Source organism: Manis pentadactyla, chromosome 4 (assembly GCF_030020395.1).
Source record: "Manis pentadactyla isolate mManPen7 chromosome 4, mManPen7.hap1, whole genome shotgun sequence".
Classification (NCBI taxonomy): domain Eukaryota; kingdom Metazoa; phylum Chordata; class Mammalia; order Pholidota; family Manidae; genus Manis; species Manis pentadactyla.
Window position 1 is genome coordinate 40,886,953 of NC_080022.1, and position 22,210 is coordinate 40,909,162.

Sequence of the window (22,210 nt, forward strand, 5' to 3'; positions counted from 1 at the left end):
TAATGTCCACACAGAAACTTGTACATGAATGCTCATAGCAGTGTTTTGGTAATAACCAAGAAGTTGGAACCAACCTAAATGCTTAACTGCTGAATAGCTAAATGAAATGCGGTGTATACAATGCAATATTATTCAACAATAAATGGAATGAGGTACTTATACATGTTACAACATGGGTGATCTTTGAGAACACGCCTAGTTTTAGGCCTTCAAAAACATTAGTATAATTCCATGTATATGAAATGTCCAAAATAGGCAAATCTATCGAGACAGAAAGCAGATGAGTGGTTTCCTAGGGCTGGAGATTTTGAGAGGAAAGGGGAAATGACTGTTAAGGGTATGGGTTTTTTTGTTTTTTGTTTTTTTATTTTGGTGTCATTAATCTACAGTTACATTGGGGGTTTTTTTTGAGGGTGATAAAAATGTTCTGTGATTGTAATGATGGTTGCATAACTGTGGTAATTACTAAAAGTCATTGGATGGCGTACTTTAAATGGGTTAATATATTGTGTGAATTTTATCTCAATAAAGGTATTATTCTAAATGTATAGGCCTTTTATCCTACAGTGATGATATTTCCTCAGTGCTGGGATGTACTTTTTCAAACTTTCCAGTGCTTTTTGAAATCAATATATATTTCAATTGATGTGTACATTTAACAGGCTGGTTTTGTTTAGCCTCAAAAACTGTTAGAATCCAAGAAATCTACTTCTTAACAGATTGTTTTGCAAAATTCTTACAACCTAAGTTCAGCAGTCTTAAGAGAAAATTAATTTTTATTAGTCTGGGTTCTTTAATAAAACAGCTTAAAAAAAGAGTAGGGGAGGAGGGTTCCTGTTAAGAGAACTTAGTGCAGTAAATATAATACCAGAATTCCTGAACTCCAAAGCCAATCCTTGGCTGCTACAGACGTTCTTTTTTGAAATTAGTACCTTTGTTTTAAAGCTCTCATCTTTTAACTCCTTAAAGACTATAAATATTCCAGCTCTGGTTTTGCAAAGAATTCTTTAGTGTATTACTGTATGTTCTTATTCTTTGAGCTGCTAAAATTCAAAGGTAAAATGCTTAAATGAGAAAAATTCCAGTATTTTTTTGGCTGTAACAAGGAAGTGGTTCCAACAGTAATTAATGCCCTGAGTCAGAGGTGTCTCTTAGCTTACAACTTCCCTGGAGAACTGCCCCACTCGTAAGCAATTCTTTGTCAGTAAGTGGGTGCCATTTTCCTTCTGGAAGCTAGTTTGGTGAGAAGGAAAAGGTAGTCTGATTTAGGTCTAATTTAGGAAAGAATGATGATGGTGCTTAGGAGACTCTTGTGTTAGACAAAATTAACTCAGAGAAAAGGTGCTTTATTTTAGTAATACACATGGATTACAATCAGAAAGCTTCAAAGAGCCGCGACAGTCACTCTCCCATTTCTCTTACCAAGGGCCTACAGGAGTTTTTCATTTGTGGACTCTGTCTCTGATACCATTAGTTTCCTCATAACCTCAGTTTACACAGTCTTCCTTTTTGCTGCTCATGACTTTTTAGGTCAGTTGATTCAGTTTTTCCAATTCTAAAGGAAGAGTTTGATTGGTTCAACCTCTCCACCAGCAAGTTATCAAATATTGGCTACCCTGTGGGTCCACTAGAATGTATGCCTGCCTGTCCCAGAAGTTGCCAGGTCATGGGTAATTTAGGGATAGTAGGAGCTGTGAGTGAGGTAGTTCTCTTCTTTTTACTTGTTTACTCTCTATCCACCTGCTGTGGAGTAATTAGGCTTTATAAGCACAGAGACCTTGCCCATCTTGGTCACCATTATATCTCCTTTGCCTAAAACAGCATCTGAAATGTAATTCGGTATTCAAGAAATACTGTAATTGGTGCCTAGGCTCAAAATGGGACCTTGATTTCAGTTGTCTTGGGCATCAGATAGATGAAAAAGTGTCTAATGACTTTCTAATGGACAGTTCCTCTGGCGGTAATGCCTACCAACCCTCCCCCAATTAGGATACTGTGTATAAATAACGTGTGTCATAAGTGCTTAATGAATATTTATGTAAGGAAGGAAAGAAGTCAACTTGTTCATTTCTTTAAGAAACAAAGGCCAGACCACCTTCATAGAAGCAGTACTGTTTTTCTATGCAGATCACTCTTATTTATTTACTTAACTCATTAAATATAACATCATCTATTAGTGTCATAGGTGGGATGCTAAGTCTTTCCCCCCCTTATGTATAATTGTTATTCTTTATGGTCAGGAACTGCATTAGTGCCAATCTTTCAGTTGTTTTGGTTGGTTGGTTTGGGTTTTTTTGGTTAAGCGTCATTAAATGAACATCAGAGTTAGAATGTACATTCCAAATCCTCCATTTTATGGCCTTAAATTTCAGTCTGGCAAAATTCAGAAAAAACATTGCCAGTCGGAGACTGCAGCTAGGGAGGGGGTGGTGCCAGCAGCAGCTTGTTCGGCAGTAAGGAGAAAATTCTTAAGATGGGCTGATTCTTATTTCCTACTGGAGGAAAGGGTACAGCTTTTGGTGACAAGCTGCATTCTTTAGCAGTGACTTTATTTTTCCTTCACCACAAACCAGACTTGTACTATTTTCAGCCTCAGCACATTATTTAGGCACTTCCCTGCTGCATTGTTTACTTTCTGAAATTGTATCATATTTGTTAATTGGGTCCAGCTTTTTTAATACAGTGACTTTCAGATAGACATGTTTACACTTTGATTTGTTTCTCTCGGCTTGTAAACTCCCTAATACTGGAGCCTATTATATTTTTCACAACATTCATCATTTTGTAGATGCTTCATTATTATTAACAAACAACTGGAATGCTTCAGCAATTTTCCTCATCAGAAGGTCAGACCTTGCTTTTTTGTATGACTGACCCTGTTTTTTCCCTTTGCTCTGCCTCAGCATATTTTGTAATCCTTTCTTCCTTTTTCTTCTATCCCCTTCAGTGATGCTGCATTTCTTTTCCTAATGCACATTTTAATTTTAAATTATTCCTTTTCTTTAAGGCAGCTACTTTTCCTTGGATTCTCTTGTTTTGGTTTTGTTTGCATGAAGGCTTATGTGGAGAATTAAAACATTAAGAAAAATAATGTTTAAATTAATTTAAAATATATTTGCTTCTCTTACAGTGAATTCCCTTTCTCAGAATTTAAACTCACAGGGCAAGTACATGTGTCTCCTAACAACATTGAGGAAATGATAGTTAAGATTATAAGACTTTTAAGTAGATGATGGGGATAAAGGGAAGGGGGAAGTCAGAGGAATCAGAAAGGATGAGATGAATACTTTAGATGACATCTAGTCATTATAGGAAGGCTCAGATACTGAGTTTCTATCTTGGTGTAGGTACTTTACATTTTTTTAGTTTTTCCTTATAACACTCCTTCAAGGTAGATATTTTATTTATTTTTCTGATGAGAAACCTTAGACTTAAAGTTAAGTAACTTTGATGATAAGTACCTGAGCTGAAATTCCATGAAATGTCTGTTCTCTCTCCGCTACTTCTCTATCATTAATCTAGGTACTGGGCATAGAAATTCTGAGTTTGAGAAGGATTATGAAAATAGAGATTATTAGTTTAGTTTGGGTCATTTTGATTGAAGTTTCTGTGGGTTAGGTAGGTAGTTTGGGAAGTTTGGAAAAGGCAACAAACCAGGTATTGTCACTTGGAGAAGAAATGTTGGTTGTAATTTATATTGAGTTTTCCTTTTGGTTTTACTGGCTTAATCCAAATCATTTAGTAATTTTTTTCATAGCATATTTACAATATCCTGGTAATGAATATATGGCATGGATTACAGGAACATGAAAGCTGTAAGTCAGTACTCATCAATGTTTATTTAGTCCCTACTATGTACCAGATACTGTGATGAGTAAACTATATACATTGGTAGGCAACACAGACACAGCCCCTGTCCTTACAAAGTTTATGGTCTAGTGATAAGGAAGTACACTAACCAAATAATCACTCAGGTAAGCACACACCTTTTTAGCCCAAGCATAAAATAACTCACTAATTATATTCATAGATTTAGCAGTGAGGGCAACAAATTAGATGACCCATTTGAAGGTGCCAGCATTTATATTAATTAGCAGTTTAGTGCATTGGTGGTTTAGATTTTCATAAACTGATTCATAGCATGCCTTTTCGTACTAAGTGCCTTTTTGTACATTGGAAATGATTAATTTGTAAACATTTTCTACAGGTCTTCAAAATTAGGGTTCACATGGTTGGGGAGCAGTGGAGGTAGGTAGGTACCATTATTATCATTCATTCTTAAAGAATATACTTAGCAAAACAAACAACTCTATAATCCCAGTGTTATGGCATATACACTAACTTTAAATATTTAACAATTGGCCTGGGATTCCCAGAAATGTAAAGAAACACTGAAGTGAAAAGAACCACTGGAATAAGTTAATGAATTACTACTTTTAAACATTAGTAGGTAGCATTTTTATTGGACCATTTATTCATCTCTCTGTTCAGTGAGGAGCAAAAACAGAATTCTTATCATGGATCTCAAAACTGTAAAATTACAACTATGACAAGTGCTGTGAGGAAGGTTGTACACAGTCTATACTAGAGGAGAATAGTTAGTTAGGGAAGGTTTCTGAGAACATAGAAGTTGAACTGAACTCTGAAGGAAGAAAAGGAGTTATTTAAGCAGAGTTGTGATAATAGAGGAGAGTTTTGATGGAGAAAGTTCGTGCAGCCGGTGTACTCTCTTTGTATAGTAGAGATCATGGTTCTTTAAAATATCTGAAAGAAAGCCAAGTGGGGCTAGAAAGCAGTGAGTTGTTGGTAGGTAGACAGGGTCACCAGACTATGCAGGGCTTTGGCGGCCTTGCTAAGGACTTTTGCTTCCATCCTAAGAGCAATGAGAAGCTGTTGGACAGGTTTTAAGGTACGTATGAGGAAGACATAGGGTTGAATTTGTTTTGAAAGGATTGCTCTCACTTCTAGGTAGAGAACAAATTGGGATTTTGTTAGCTAGTATTGTACACCAGGGAAGAAATGAGAGCTTAGATTGGAGTACTGGCAGTAGACATGGAAAGAAATGACAAGTCTGTCAGTATTTCAGTAGAAAACAAACTCACTAGAACTTGGTGGTATATTGAGTATAGGAGGGTAAGGGAGAAGGAGGTGCCAAGGATGTCTCTGTCTTACAGAACTAGAAAGACAGTTGTGTCATTCATTGAAATAGGGAAGCCTAAAAGAGGACCAGCTTTGGGGGGTGGGGAGAGTACATTTTTGGACATGTTGAATTTGAAGCACTTTTGGGGACATGAAATTGGAACTGTCAAGTAGAGCCTGGAGTTTAAAAGAGAGATCTAGACTAGAATATGAATTTGTGAACCATTTATATCTAGGTGGCAATTTTAGCTGTCAACATGAGCATAGTTAATAGGTGAAAAGTATAGGGCAGGAAAAGAGGCTAGAACAAAACAGTCCCATTTGTCACTCCAAATAAAGTCAATTTCGTAGGTGCTAGGATTTGGAACTTCAGTGTATGAATTTTGGGAGACACAGCTCAGCCCATGACACATAATCTAAAAATTTTTTTCCTCCATGCTAAATAATAAATTCACAATATTAGTTCCTTAAGGGGTCATTTTAAATATACTTTGAGAAAAGTAAAACACAAGTACTCTCTGAACCACCACCGTTAACACCCCTTTCCACAAAGGAGCATTTCTAATGAACATTGCCAAATAAGCTATTTGAAAACAAAGGAGTTGATGTGCACACTATCCATCACTTTGAACATTATATAGAATGTTCACAGATTCCGTAGGAGGACTCACAGGACTTGTAATCATAGCTCTGGTTTTTTGAAGCAAAAGAGTATGATCAAAGGACAAAAACCGCATGATCATCTCCATAGATGCTGAAAAAGCATTCGACAAAATTCAAAATCCATTCGTGATAAAAACTCTCAACAAAAGGGTATAGAGGACAAGTACCTCAACATAATAAAGGCTGTATATGACAAACCCACAGCCAACATCATACTTAACAGTGAGAAGCTGAAAGCTTTTCTGTAAGGTCAGAAACAAGACAAGGGTGCCCACTCTTCCCACTTTTATTCAACATAGTACTGGAGGTCCTAGCCACGGCAACCAGACAACACAAAGAAATAAAAGGCCTCCAGATTGGCAAGGAAGAAGTTAAACTGTCCCTATTTGCAGATGACATGATATGGTACATTAAAAAACCCTGAAGAATCCACTCTGAAACTACTAGATCTAATATCTGAATTCAGCAAAGTTGCAGGATACATAATTAGTACACATGAATCTGTTGTATTCCTATACACTAATGGTGAACTAGCAGAAAGAGATATCAGGAAAACAGTTCCATTCACAATTGCATCAAAAAGAATAAAATATCTAGGAATAAACCTAACCAAGGAGGCAAAAGATCTATTCTCTGAAAACTAGACACTCATGAGAGCAATTAAAGAAGATACCCAAAATGGAAACACATCCCATGCTCATGGATAAGAAGAATTAATATTGTCAAAATGGCCATCCTGCCTAAAATAATCTACAGATTCAATGCATTCCCTATCAAAATACCAACAGCATTCTTCAACGAACTAGAGCAAATAGTTCTAAAATTCATATGGAACCACAAAAGACCCTGAATAGCCAAAGTAATCCTGAGAAGGAAGAATAAAGCTGGGGGTGGGGGGGGTTACTCTCCCCGACTTCAAGCTTTACTACAAAGCCACAGTCATCAAGACAATTTGGTAATGACACAAGAACAGACCCATAGACCAATGGAACAGACTAGAGAACCCAGATGTAAACCCTAGCATATACAGTCAATTAATATACGATAAAGGAGCCATGGACATACAGTGGGGAATACAGCCTCTTCAACAGCTGGTGTTGACAAAATTGGACAGCTACAAGCAAGAGAGTGAAACTGGATTATTGTCTAACCCCATACATAAAAGTAAACTCAAAATGGATCAAAGACCTGATTGGAAGTCATGAATCCATAAAACTCTTAGAAGACAACATTGGCAAAAATCTCTTGAATATAAACATGACCAACTTTTTCCTGAACACATTTCCTCAGGCAAGGGAAACAAAATAGAAAATGAACAAATGGGACTGCATCACACTAAAAAGCTTCTGTTCAGCAAAGGACACCATCAGCAGAACAAAAAGGCATCCTATAGTATGGGGAATATATTCATAAATGACATATCTGACAAAGGGTTAATATCCAAAATATATAAATAACTCACACGCCTCAACACCCAAAAAGCAAATAACCCTATTAAAAAATGGGCAGAGGATATGAACAGACACTTCTCCAAAGTAGGAATCAAATTCAGATGGCCACCAGGCCCATGAAAAGATGCTCCACCTTGCTAATTATCAGGGAAATGCAAATTAAAATGAGATGAGGTATCACCTCATGCCAGTTAAGATGGCCAACATAGAAAAGACTAGGAACAACAAATGCTGGCGAAGATGTGGAGAAAGGGGAACCCTCCTACACTGCTGGTGGGAATGTAAATTAGTTCAACCATTGTGGAAAGCAGTATGGAGGTTCCTCAAAAAACTAAAAATAGAAATACCATTTGACCCAGGAATTCCACTCCTAGGAATTTACCCTAAGAATGCAGTTTCCAAGTTTCAAAAAGACATATGCACCCATGTGTTTATCGCAGCACTATTTACAATAGCCAAGAAATGGAAGCAACCTAAGTGTCCATCAGTAGATGAATGGATAAAGGATATTTGGTACATATACACAATGGAGTATTATTCAGCCATAAGAAAAAAACAAATCCTACCGTTTTCAACAATGTAAATTGAGGTAGAGTGTATTATGCTCAGTGAAATAAGCCAGGCAGAGAAAGACAAGTACCAAATGATTTCACTCATCTGTGGAGCATAAAAACAAAGCAAAAACTGAAGGAACAAAACAGCAGCAGACTCACAGAACCCAAGAATGGACTAACAGTTGCTAAAGGGAAAGGGAATGGGTGTGGGGGGATGGAAGGAGAAGGGGAATAAGGGGCATTACGATTAGCACACATAATGTTGGGGGTTCATGGGGAAGGCAGTATAGCATAGAGAAGACAAGTAGTGACTCTATAGCATCTTACTATGCTGATGGACAGTGACTGTAATGGGGTATGTGGTAGGGACTTGATAATGGGGGAATCTAGTAACCACAATTGTTGCTCATGTAAGTGTGTATTAATGATACCAAAATAAAATTATATATGATCAAGTCAAAATCAGCACAGGGGAAAGGTGCATAGTTCCATAGGAAACAGACACAAGCTTCTAAGAGTCTTCTCCTAATGGAGTCACACAGAATGTGTTTACTCCAACATTGAATTGTGCTGATGTGTGAAGGGTTGTCTACCACGGAAGCCCTCATTACTCCATAGGCATCCACGGCCTAACACATAACCAAAATTCCAGATTCCTAGAAGGAAAGCAGGTGTTCAGCATAAATCATATTGTTTATGCAAGGAGTTTAGGTACAGTGAACCATCAGTTAGGGTGTAGTGAGAACTGTCCTGGAGTCTAGGTCTTTCAAAAATTGCTGTTTTTATATCTCTGTCTAATCTTCCATTCAATGTCTTCTAGCTATCAGAGACAAGATTCCATTTTGCCATCTAGAAAATACCAGTGGATCTCTAGTTACTAAATAATAACTGATATCAAGCCATTTTTTAAAAGTATGGGAATTAAAATTAAGTATGTGGTAAGAAGGGTGAGGCCACATTCATCTTTAAAATATCAGGAGTTCACAGGGCATAAATCTGCAAAGAAGTGAAAAGCTAACCTTTTCAAACAATATTGCCTCTCTCTCACTTACCAACTTTACATTTCCCTGTATGGCCCCGGAAGATGACTGGTTAGCCAGAGACAGGTAAGATTCCTCAAGGGAGGAACAACCTAAGACAGGCACAGTTGCAGGGGGGCCATCAGGTGAGAAATTGGGGATCAACAGATCCCTGTTTTGAGAGAAATCTTCTGCATCCGTGGATGTTTTATTGCCCTTGTCTAGCTTAGATTAACACTTAGTCTACAGGCACACACCTGATCATCTACACTTGCTCTCTTACAGCACTAAACTATGTTTTCTACCTTTATCTTGCATCTACCTGCCACTTCAGCATTTTATTTAAAAAAAATAATAATAATAGTAATAATAATAATAAGGGAGAAATGTGGGATTCACATATAAATCAAGTATAAAAATCAAACCAATATTCATATTTGTCCTGATTGTTTATAGTTCATAATGCGTGATCAAAACCGAAAGTTTCTGTGATGACTGCCCTTTTACTGTTCACCATATAAGAACTTATTCACTATGTAAGAATTTGTTCACCATGTAAGAACTTGTTCGTTATGCTTCAGAAGATTGGAGACTTGATGAGAATTAGGTTTGGGGTGGATTAATGATTGTGCATTGAGCATTGAGTCCCCTATACAGAATTTTATTGTTGTTAACAACCATTTGATCAATAAATATGAGAGATGCCCTCTCAAAATATAAATAAATAAATAAAATAAATGGAAATAGCTGGAAAAAAAAATTGTAATTCTAAGTACAAAATGGTTGCATTTTGGCTTCTTGAAAAAAATCAAACTATAATTTTTCTTACAATGAAAGATTAATACTGTCATCTATTTAGAATATCTAGTGCAATGCAGGCATGCATATTAAACACTCTCCATTTCAAAAAAAAAAATATCAGGAGTTCTTAGTCATTTCCTTCTCTGTATAGCTTTCTGAAGAGTCGCATGTAAACAAATTAAATGTCTAGATAGTAGTACTTAGAGGTTTCCTCTGGTTTAACAAAAAATGAAAAGAAGAAAATACATCCATAATATGAATAATTAATGATAGGATTTTTTTCCCAATATCTATTTATAGGTTTCTTCATAAAGCAGAGCTTTCCTGTTCTGCTTTCTGTGTTCTCTGTACACATATGTGAACCACAAAGCTGAAGAAATATAGCCTCTTAAAGCACATGCTAAGAGATTATTACTTCTAAAACAGTTCTTTCTGCTTGTAGTAGGTATGTTCAAGGATTTTGGCGTCCCTTCTTACCCATAGTCTTACACTGGTTGTTGCCGTTCTGACTTCAAATGCATTATCTTGGTGTGGATGGTAGCTCAGCAGCACTGGTCAGCCAGCCTGGGACTGAGGATGGGGAAGGTAGTTCAGACTGAAAATGGTAATCCATGGGTTGCAAACTCAGAGGTGGCAGAGGTCACAACAGAGGCCAAAGAGTGTTTTGTATTTAAGGACATGCCAGAAAGCCAGGACCAAATCCAGGAACAATAGCAGTTAGCTTAAAGTCTGCGAACCAGAGTTGGTTGATGATGGGAAGAAAACAAAGGTTTAAAATAACTTGCAAATGTTGACATTTAGAAAACTCTTCGATGTACTTATATAATTGTATCATCACCCTCTACAGTGGTGCTATTACTGCCTTTAGTCAGATATAATGGGAAACTTGGAATCAAGCCACAGTAAGTAGCAGAGACACAAATCTTTTAATTTTTCAAACTTAAAATCCCATGTTCTTAGATAGCAATGTTTTAAAAACTGTTCCAGTGATTCCCTAGGATTCTGCACAGATACTTCAGGTAGGGAGTGAGGATAGGGATCCTCATCCCTACTAGGTCACATTCCAATCCCATCCCTGTTCCACCACAGAAACTCAGTTTTAAATATTGTGACTATAAGTAAAATTCCTCTGAACAAGATAATTTTGTTGCTTAAAAAAATTCCAACAGATTCATATGTTGTGTTAAACCTTTTTAGACCTGGTAGTATAAGAAAGTGACAACCAGAGATCAGAAATCCCAAAATGAACACAAAGAGAAAACTGTCCTAGTGGGTTTTTTTATTAAAGTATCATTAATATACAGTCTTATATTGGTTTCAAAGGTACATCACAGTGATTCAACAATCCCGTGATCAACTTATATTGTGACTGCGAATTATTCTGCCCTTTTATCCTTCCTCCCCTCCCCCTTGGTAACTAGTCACTTCTCAGTGTCTGTGAGTCTAATCCTGTTTTGTCCTTTCTGTTTTGCTTTTTTTTAATATTCCACAAATAAGTGCAATCATATGGTATTTGTCTTTCTCTGCCTGGCTTATTTCACTGAGCATAATATCCTGTAGATCATCCATATTATTGCAAATGGCAGGATTTCTTTTCTTTTTATGGCTTGTCCCTTAGTGTTCTGAAACAACTTCCTGAGCTTAGGTAGAAGCAGAATGTGATCTCCCAACCTCACAGTAATAACTACCTGTGAACCACAGGAATTCCAATCAAATGACAGAAAAGGTATGATGAGATTTTGGAATTTAAAATTCTATCAGTAATAGAATCTATTTTATAGGAGCAATTTAAAGATGGATTTGGCATTCCTTGAAAATTCTTAAGTTTTAGAAGTTATTGAAATTATAAACCTTTATCACAGATGAAAAAACTTCATAAAACCGTTTACTAGAAATGCCTTATCTTGATGGCTTTCTTTTTTTAAAAATTTTTTTATTAAGGTATGATTGATATACACTCTTATGAAGGTTTCACATGAAAAACAATGTGGTTACTACATTTACCCATATTATTTTGGTGGCTTTCTTAAAATGTCTTTTCAAAATACCACTATTCAAAGTAATGTAAATGGAGAAAAGCCAAATCATTTAATGTATAGAATCTCCTAGCTATTCAACAACCAAACTAGTATATTAGAAATTACTGACTTAAGAGGGAGACGAGAATTCTAATTCCAACACTGTCAGTTATTCTGGGACTATAGGCAAGCTTGGGCCTCTAAAATGGGAACGTTCATCTTAGATGAATTCTAAGATTCTTTCGTGGAAAGTTTAATTTACCTCTGCCGTAATCTAATCTATTTCTCCTACTCACTCCTTCGATTAAATTTTGTTTGAATTTCCAGCTTTTTTAAGGTATAATGAACATGTAAATCCAATCCATTTCTTAAACATTGAAATGCTGTTCTATAGTCATATAAGGGTGGAATTGCAATAATAATAACTAACATTTATTGAGCTTTCATGTGTGTGTCTCATACTGTACCAGGGACAACACTTGAAAATTCCTATTTAATTCTTACAGTGGCCATGGTACTTTACCCATGGAGAAACTAGACTCATAAAAGTTAAATAATTTGGTGAAGGCCTTACAGCCAATAAGTAGGAGAGCCAGAGACATTCTTTACTCTGAACCATGAAACTTCTACATTGAGTTTTCCTACAAGGTGTAAAATCTTAAAGAGGTGGATATCTAAACCAGAAAGTCAACAGCCATAATTAGGATCATTAATAACTAAGGAGTCATATAACTTTTACATTTGCTATAAAGCCTGGTCAACAAAGTTATTTTTCTAGTGCATAAGCTAGGGCTTTAATATGCATGTTGTATATAAAAGATTCTCAGAGCTTGAGCTAATCTAATCCAGATATCTTAAATAGGTTAAAAACATGGTCACTCTGTTAGTGGCAGAGAAGTAACTTAAACCCAAGGTTTTCTGCATCCAAGAACGATACATAATAACATGATGTCTCCTTTGCATGTAATTATGCACTAAATAAATATTTGGATGAAGAATATAGTTCTGATAAGCATTCACATGCTTGATTATTTCTTAAATGATAAGATAGAAGTATGAGAATACTTAAAGTAACTATCAATGATTTTATGTGGAAATTCATAAAACATGAAAGTGAGCTACTGGCATCTTACTTGTGTCAGAGATTCTTAATTATTTGATAAAGGATTTACTGGGTTCTGAGATCTTTAATTATACATTTGTTCTGAATCTCAGAGAAAAGGAATGTTTAAAGTCTTAGGTCAAACTGCCTTTGACTAGAAACTCAATAACTACTGTCAGAGAGGAGAGTTATAAGAATAAGGCTAATTTAAAGGGACATCATCATACTTTAGGAGATACTGTGATAAAGTCTTTCTCCTTGAATTGAATATTTCAGTATTTCAGCCAAATTTATGTGTATCTGAGACTTTCTCTAAAGGATATTTATACCTGAGTCCTATTTTATAAAGTCTCTTATCATGGGTACTCTCTCAGTTATTTTATTTTGAACTACAGAAGCCATTAGCTAAAAACAACCTCAGTTGATGCTAGTTCTAGATGAGAGTTCATGTCCCAGAATTTTTTTTAAAGCTTATCACAAATTTAGTAATTATTCCTTGAGCCAGCATAACTTCACAATTGGAAATGTTTGCTGTCATTGTAAACAAGTGCTTAAATCGAAGAGATCATGATTGATCCAACAGGATGGATGGAAAAATTTTCTAATGGAATAGGTAGTTATGATTTGTCATAAAATTTCCCATGCAAGCTTCAAACACAAATTCAGGGTGTTGTGTTTAAATCAGTTAATTCAGTAGAAATATTCTCTAGAAAACCATATTAAATGACTCAAAAATGGGTCTAGCCACAGTGGAATCAGTAGGTCAAAGGTGCACTATCTTCCTCAAATGTCTTATCAAGAGAGGTGTTCCTTGAGCATCTTATGTAAACTTATATCCCCATCACTCTAGAAACTTAATTTTGTTTACTCTGGATTCCCCATCAGCTGGCACATAACATATTTAATGAGTATCTGTTGAAAGAATGTATAAAGAGTGAATAAAATTCATAACTAAGAAAAAATGTCTAAATTAATATATTTTATATAGTGATGTAGCAAGTAAATGAATTATAAAAAAAGATTATTTAGCTATTTTATTTGCATCCTAAAAGCTTATGTATTCTATTTGAGAGGAAGAATGGCTTCATTTGACTCATTCAGTTATATCCAAATATGTACCCAGAAGCCTAACAGGGATTTTACAAAAGTTAATTCTACAATTTCCAGTCTTTCCAAATAAATTTAATTTTAAGGTTGTTGTCTGTATGGAAAGAAAAAATTTGTGAGTAGGAAGAGTCTATAATGGCCAGTATTAATGTCAGTGATGGTATATGAGGCCACAAACTCCATTTATACCAATATATCTATTTGTGTATCAGGAATGAATATATCTGGGTTATATGGACTTCATGTAGAAATACTTCAAATAGTATTCTGTGACAATTTTTCAGTGAAGCTTGTGTTTATATCCTTTAAAAGTAGGTCAGATATGCTGGCAAGTTAAGGCAAGGTAAAACAGTATCTCATACTACTGCATGCTAGCCCAGTCTACCTCTCCCCAAGGTCCCCAACCCCCTAGTCCCCAGCCAAAAAAAAAGAAACAAAAGGAAAACATTCCCCCAGAAAAACAGATTTTTTTAAAAAATGATCATTTTCTCCATTTTTAAAAATACAGGAACAAGTTCCAGTTCCAGTCTATCATCCAACACCTAGTCAGACTCGCCTAGCAACTCAGCTGACCGAAGAGGAACAAATTAGGATAGCTCAAAGAATAGGCCTTATACAACATCTGCCTAAAGGAGTTTATGACCCTGGAAGAGATGGATCAGAAAAAAAGATCCGGGAGTAAGTTTTAATAAATTTATGCATGTTTCAAAGACCTATCATTAGAGATTTGCTTCTGAAAAAATATTCTGCATTTTAGAAGTTGGATATTTAATGTAATCAGTTCATGCAAGATAATGTTTAGATGTGGCAATTCAGAATTTTCATTTAAAAATAGCTTAGAAATAATGGTGTGAATTCTGACCACTTTATTTGTTGCCTGTGTTTATTTGGTTGACAGTTAAAATGATTCACCTGTTAACTAGTGTCAACATTGCTGGTGGACGTGTTAGCTGGAAAAGCAGTTTGGCAATATGTGAAGAACCTTCAGGTCTATAACTTTAGAGACAGTTAATTTTACAGATGTATCCCAAATACACTCCAACTCCTAGAGCTTTATGCACAGAGATTCACCCAAATTTTTAGTGAAAAACAATAGTAGAGATATAGTTCAGTAAATTGTGGTATCAGAATACTTTAGGAGGTTATACAGCCATTAAAATTGTTTCGTAAAGGTTTTTAGTGATGTGAGCAAAATCTTATGTCCATTTTTAACTTGTGTAATTTTGTTAAGCCTGATGAGTTGAATACAAAATTTTGCTTCTGTAGAGTTTTGTCCTCCGAGCTCATTATTTTCTGAGAATCCCTTATGAGGATAGCCATTCTCCTTTTAGTTTCAGAACAGTCTTGCCAGCACATAATCTAATTTACTGTGTTGATGTTTGGCTGTTTGAGCCATAGCACCATTTAATGCTAGTGCTTAAGATCATAATCTAATATGTGACTTCTGAAACACTGCAGAATTGGGTTGTTTCTTGAACCTGTAGAATAAAGTGCAGTGAGCTTGAAACCGGGGCTAATGAAGAGAACTTTGGCCTATAACAGCCCAGTACATAAGCAAAAATTAGTGGTTCTGTTTTTACATACAATTTGTAAATGAGCAATCTTACTACTGGGATTATACTGAAAAACTCAGGTAAACAAAATAGATCTAACTGATGGTTTGCTGCTTAAAGCATCACATTCTCGTTCAGGTGTCTTCTATAATATGTAGCTGTCTCACTAGCATAGGTCCAGCACTGGACTTGATCCCCATGTGGTCCATTTTTCTTGGCTCTGTTGATTACTCTCAAAGCTTCAAATACTTAGGGTATTTTGATTTGCATGCTTTGGTAGTAGGATGCCAGGCAAGTTATTTTTATCTGTTTAGATTAGATTAATACTGTTTGTAATGGGATTTTAAGGATCACCTCCTAAAAAAGCTTTCTTATTTCTCTCCCTCACCCCCGACAGGTGTGTGATCTGCATGATGGACTTTGTTTATGGGGACCCAATTCGATTTCTGCCGTGCATGCACATCTATCACCTGGACTGTATAGATGACTGGTTGATGAGATCCTTCACGTGCCCCTCCTGCATGGAGCCAGTTGATGCAGCACTGCTTTCGTCCTATGAGACTAATTGAGCCAGGGTCTCTCATCTGACTTCAAGTGAACCATCATTTTTGGTGGTTTTGATCTTTTGTCACTGAGCCCAAAGAGCCAGGGATTAGGAATTAAGATCATGCACAAAAGTTTTCCTAAAAATTCCTGAATGGCTGCAGATGTTGGGGGAAAGTACATCATATTTTAGAAACTTAGGGGAAAAGTAGGATGGTATTTTTATGTAAAGCCTTGACCCAGTGTTTAAAAATATAATTGTATTTAGATCTTGTTATTGCTCCAGTACATAGGAATTGTGTAAAGTGCTACAGCAACTGTATATGTTTAAATTGTGTGTGTTGAAGATTAGGAAAAAGATAGTGGTTGTTTTCCCTAAATGAAACAACTTTCTTTTTACCCCTGCCACCCAAATTCTTTTCCGAAGTTGCTGGCATTTGGGTCAAGGTTTTATTAAAAGCTACATTTTATAACACTGGCACAAAAAAAAAGTAGTTTTAAGCTTGTTTGCACAGTTATTTTTTTCCATTGGAAATGGAATTCATTGCCTTAGGTCTTTTTAAATAGTGTATTATTATCGTTGGGGCTGGCTCTATGCTTGAAAACCAGTTTATTTATAACCTGTTACAAGTGCTATATCTGTTTGCAGTTAGGAAATGCAGAATTCAAAGTGATCTCCTAGCTTGTAAGCAAACTGAGATGCACTATCCCTTTTCTATAAAAAAATAAGTTAATGTCAGAAAACCAACACTAATAAAGTGGGGTTTAATATTACCCTTTCCTATGTTTTATCTAATTATTTTCGTTGTTAATATGGTGATAATTAAAAGTCAAGGTGAAGTTTTAAGTATTAAGATTTCTGATTTATTGAGTTTGATAATGCCACCATGCTTAGGTAAAAATGAAAGTGGAACCATAAAACTGAAAAGTTTCTCAGTTGTATCAGTTTTGATTTATTCTTTCCTGTAACCTCCTGTTGTCTTGAACCATAGCAAAAGGATACTGCATCTCTTATTATCGTAGTGCTGAGGTTATTGAAGTTATATAAAATACATCTCCATCTTTGTTTCTTGGAAAGGAAAAGTCCTGCTAGGTGACTGACAAGTCTAAGTAATAAGCAGGGGAGAATTAAGAGAAATATATTTCATGTTTTGCACACAAATGCAGAATTTGTATAACCACATGACTTCACAGTTGTGATCTCAAAAGAAGGAATTTCTCCTTTATCTTTTTCTTGAAGTTAATGTAAGAACACTCTGAATCTCTAAGCTTCTGAAGTGTTAGAGGTAGAAATGGTCTAGTAAGATGTAGTTGTAGTGTTTTATCCATTTAGCATGTGTTTATTTTTCCTTATGTACTCAAAGTATTTGTTCAGATCAGTGATATTACAGCTAAAAAATCATTCATTAGCAAAAGAAGTAATCTCAACCTAACAAATTGGAAATGTTTCTTAAATATTGAGTTGAATATTTGACTCTAACACTTTTCTACATGCAAAAAAAAAATCTTGAAGGTTCTTCATAATTGCATTATAGAGGAATTTAGTATGTCATAAATACTTTATAAAGATTTGACAGTTGACTGTAGTATCCATATGTTGGTTAATTTTCTTATAAGCCCATGATGGAAAGACTTAAAAACTGAATTTGGGAAAAAACTGAAAGAAATTAGATTATCAGGTTCTGTTAAATTGTTATATGTATCTCACTTAAGTTTTTGTTCATTAATTTATGTCCATCCAATTACATAAAGCAAATTTGGAGGAAACACCTGAAGTTGTGCAATACTTTCAGCGATACTACTTTTTTTTATCCTTGTGTTTTCTACTTAAACATGATGTCTGTCATCAAGTATTATATAGTCAGACTCTTTTTTCCTAGATTGTTAAAATTGGTAAATGAATTTTTTTTTTAAATCATCTTCTGTGTTGCTCTTAGTCTTTATTTATTACAAGGCTTCTTTCACAGTAGTTTGGTGATGATATTGAGAAACTAGTATTGAGCTGAATATTTTTTTAAGGTACTTTGTATTCTTTAATGTGATCTCCACATACTATATTAAGATTCATCAATTTTGGCTTCTACTAAGTTAAATAAAGTTGTAATACAGTTGTAAAGGGCTAAAATTAGAGTTGATTAGGTAAGATTGTTCCCCAGTTATCTAATCCTTTCTTTTAAAACAGACGTATATAAATTAATTACTTTTAAACCTCTCAGGTACATACTTTTTTGGAAGTATTGGTTTTTATGGCTTGGCATTTAATACTATCTAATCATAAATTTAGAAGTTTGATAGCTTCAAATCTTCTAAAGCCAAATAGTAGGCATAGAATATTTAGATCTTGGCAAGGCATATTCAAGCTTGGGTATAGGATTTCAAATGTCTAAAAAGCCTGACCAGAAAAAAAAAAAAATACAAGAATTTTATTCTTTTAAATGTAAACCCAACAAGTTGATACACTTTCAAATACTTGTGGTTTGGTTCCCACAAACTTTTTTTCAGTTCTGTGAGTGTTCTATTTAGGAAGTATCTTAAGCCAGGTATTAGAAGATTCTCCCCCTACAATCTGTGTTCATGTGATATGAAACACTATGAATTTACAGAATACAGTGAGCATTGAGGTAACCAATTGTCTGTGTACAAAGCCCCATCCATCATCAGGAAGCATGCATTTTTAAAGAGGAGTAACAAAGTAGCCAAAAGCGGAGCTGCCTATGGTCCTGGGACTGAAAATGGTAAACAGGAAAGAAGGTAAGTTTCTTTGGCATAATTCAGAAATATTGGCAGTTTGTTGGCTACCTCTGCTTACAAAAACATTTGCTAGCAGTTAGATTCTCAGAGGCAGCTGATTACACTTGCATATAGGTGCATCATAGCCAATATAATAACCTCAACTAATTTTTTAAGCCTTAAATTTTGAAATAAGCGGGCATGAGAAAAAGCTAGATTTTTGGTTAGTATCTGCTGAAGTAATATTACATTTAGTCACCTGGATTTAAAGATCATCTACTCTTTTACTGGGTGGGGAGAAAGTCAGAGAAGATAGTGTAAGGCTGGGGGCAGTGATGGGAAGAGCAAGCACATCAGACACTGATGACGTGCCAAAGTCCCCGGCTGTTGCCCCCTCCCAACCTGAAAAATGTGCCTTGGGCTAGCCAATCCTCGCGCCGCTGTAAATCTAAGCTCTGTCTCCCCCTACCTTCTTTAAAAACTCACTGCCTGTCTGCTTACGTGCAAATTCTCCAGCCTCCATTTCTATAGACTGGGGAAATCTCACCCGGGTATTTGCGTTCAAATAAACTACCTGGCCCTTTGTTGCCTCTCTTTGCCTGCTTATTTTGGCTAGAATTTATCTTACATTTGGTGCTGAAACCCCGGAAGGAGCATGAGCGCGGGGACCCGACCAGCCACCGGCGGCCCCGCCCCCTCCTTCCCCAACCCAGGACTTCAGCCTGCTCTCCACTGCATGGACTATTTTCTGGTGAGTCCCTCAGTTTCCCCCGGTCTGCTTCCCTTCCTAACTCCATTTCACCTGGTCCGTTAGAAATCGTGCGTACATCCAGGTCTGAGCATTCAGCCCAACCGTTGCGAGTATCCAGGATACCCACCCCTGGCCCTGCGGTGTGGGAGACATCCCTCACCCAGGCTCCCAGGCTGTCTCCCCTGACTTGGTGCACTTGGGATGCTGGGTGCTTCTCTCAGCGGGATTAGTTGGGGAGTGATGCAGACATGGGGAACCAGTCCTCGAAAGCAGAGGCTCAGACCCCACTGCAGTGTCTCATTTCTAATCTGGCTACTCTATATTTGTCCCGGGAAGTTTGCAAACGAAGTTAGTCTTCCTTTGCTCTCAGGCCTGGCCTCAGTATCCCTTGGACAATCAATCTCACTGGCCCCCTGAAGGAACTTTCGATTTTGGCCTCCTCACCAACTTAACTAATTATTGCCACCGGAGCGGAAAGTGGAGTGAAGGCCTTTTGGACTTTGCGCACCCATCCAGATCTGTGTGTTAAGTGTACTCCTTCCCAAGTTTTGTTAGCCCAGGCCTCCGCCAAGGACCACCGATCTCTACCACTCCTATTACTGGGAGGCTCTTCTCTGACGGACTCAGTGGAGGATCTCGGCTACCGCCCTTCCCGCTCCACCAGGCCCACCGCGGGGACCAGCTCCCTTCTTCATTGTTCATGTCCTCCATTTTGTTCTCCTTCTCTTCCAGTCTCCCCTCCACCTTGTTCTCCTTCTCTTCCAGTCTCTCCTACACCTTGTTCTCCTTCTCTTCCAGTCTCTCCTCCATCTTGTTCTCCTTCTCTTCCAGTCTCTCCTCCATCTTGTTCCCCTTCTCTTCCGGTCTCTCCTCCATCTTGTTCTCCTTCTCTTCTGGTCTCTCCTCCGCCTTGTTCCCTTTCTCTTACGGTCACGCCACCATTTTGCTCCACAGGTGCCGACTCCACTTCGGATAAAACTCCCCCATATCCTAGTCCCCTGCCTTCAAGTTCTGCACCAATTCCTAGGTTGTATCCCCCACTACCAAGGTCGCCTCCTCCGTCCCCTCCTTCAAACCCACCACCGTCTTACTCACCACGGCTGGCGCCCAAATAGTCTAGCCCTCCTGTAACTCGCTCTAAGTCACAGCAGTCTCAAGCTCATGTGATGGCTCCTCTGAGAGAGGTAGCAGGAGCTGAAGGGGTAGTGCAGGTTCACGTTCCCTTTTCCCTGGCAGACTTGTCCCAAGTAGAACAGTGATTGGGGTCCTTTTCCTCCAACCCCATAATGTTCGCTAAACAGTTTAAATATCTCACTTGAGCTTACAAGCTCACCTGGCACAATGTACATGTAGTCCTCCAATCCACTGTAACCCCGGAGGAATATGACCGTGTCACAGCGGTGGCACAGCACTGTGCCAATGAGGCCCATGCCACAGATGAGCGGGAACCTATGGGCAGAGAAGCTATTCCTCTACAAGAACCCCTATGGGATTATCTCCTGAGGGTGAAGCATGCCAGGATCTCATGGTTCGCTACTTATTGGCAGGTATGAACTCAACCGCCCAAAAAGCTATCAATTATGATAAGCTTAGAGAAATTACCCAGAAGCCTGGTGAAAACCCATCAGAATTCCTCAAGCGCCTGAAAGAAACTCTGGGAGCTTTCACTAAGATTGACCCGGCCTCAGCATTAGGTTCCTCTCTCCTGGCCATGCATTTTATAACTCAGTCAGCTCCCGACATCAGGCGCAAGCTTAAAAAGGCTGAGGATGGTCCCCAGACCCCTCTAGGAGACCTGGTAGATATGGCATTTAAAGTTTTTCATGCCCGAGAGGATGAGAGCGAGAGGAGGTCAGCTGCCCGCATGGCAGAACAAACTCATGCCATAACAGCTGCTCTGTGGCCAGCTCATGGAGATCGTCGGGATGTCCCTGAAGATCGACTCGAACGTCCAGGCCCTTGCTTTCGGTGCGGCGAAGAAGGGCACTGGGCACAGAAGTGCCCTAACCCATGCAAACTGACCAAACTGTGCCCCAGCTGTGGTAAGCGAGGTCATTGGAAAGTAGACTCCATTAGGGGTGGTCCTCCCCCGGCGGCAGAGCCCCGCAGGGGGTGGATGCCCTCAAAGGACTACCCTTCAGACCTGCTGGGCATCCTCAAAGATTGAAGATGCCTGGACTCGGACACCCTGATCACCCTCGCCGAGCCCAGAGCTAAGCTGTGGATAGCAGGTAAGCCCATCTCCTTCTTGGTGGACACGGGGGCTACCTACTCTTCTCCCCTCCTTTAAAGAGCCTTTATACCCTGCCAAGGTCTCCGTAGTTGGGGTCATGGGAACCTCCTCCAAGCCTTTAGAGACGGGCCCAGAAGCCTGCACCTTTCAAAGCATCCCGTTTACTCATTCCTTTCTAGTCATGCCTTCCTGTCCTACCCCTCTGTTAGGAGGGGATTTGCTCTATAACTTAGGAGCCTCTATTTCCCTCCCACCTTTTAAATGCTTACAGGACACCAGAAACTCCCTCATTGCTTTAGTCAGCGAAGGAGAGTTAGACGACAGAGACCTGAGTCTCCCAACTCCCTGGACTGTTGTCAGTCCATTCATGTGGGACATCTCCACCCCCGTGGTGGCAAACCACCACACCCCAGTTTTAATACGCCTTAAAGACCCATCCTGCTTCCCTTCTCGGCCTCAATTTCCTATTTCGCAGGCTCACCGAAGGGGACTACAGCCTATTGTTAGTCATCCACTCTCGCAAGGGCTTTTAGTACCAACTAACTC

At 37.9% G+C, this 22,210-nt stretch overlaps 1 protein-coding gene across 1 annotated transcript in view; it reads left to right on the forward strand.

The window, feature by feature from the left end:
- RNF11 (ring finger protein 11) overlaps nt 1-19,264 on the forward strand; it is a 38,412-nt gene extending 19,148 nt beyond the window's left edge. Inside the window, exons 2-3 of the mRNA XM_036892935.2 lie at nt 14,363-14,532; nt 15,805-19,264. Of these exons, the coding sequence (XP_036748830.1) occupies nt 14,363-14,532; nt 15,805-15,976 (342 nt within the window). The 3' untranslated portion in view covers nt 15,977-19,264. The remainder of the gene's footprint in view (nt 1-14,362; nt 14,533-15,804) is intronic.
- Nucleotides 19,265-22,210: the final 2,946 nt, after the last annotated feature.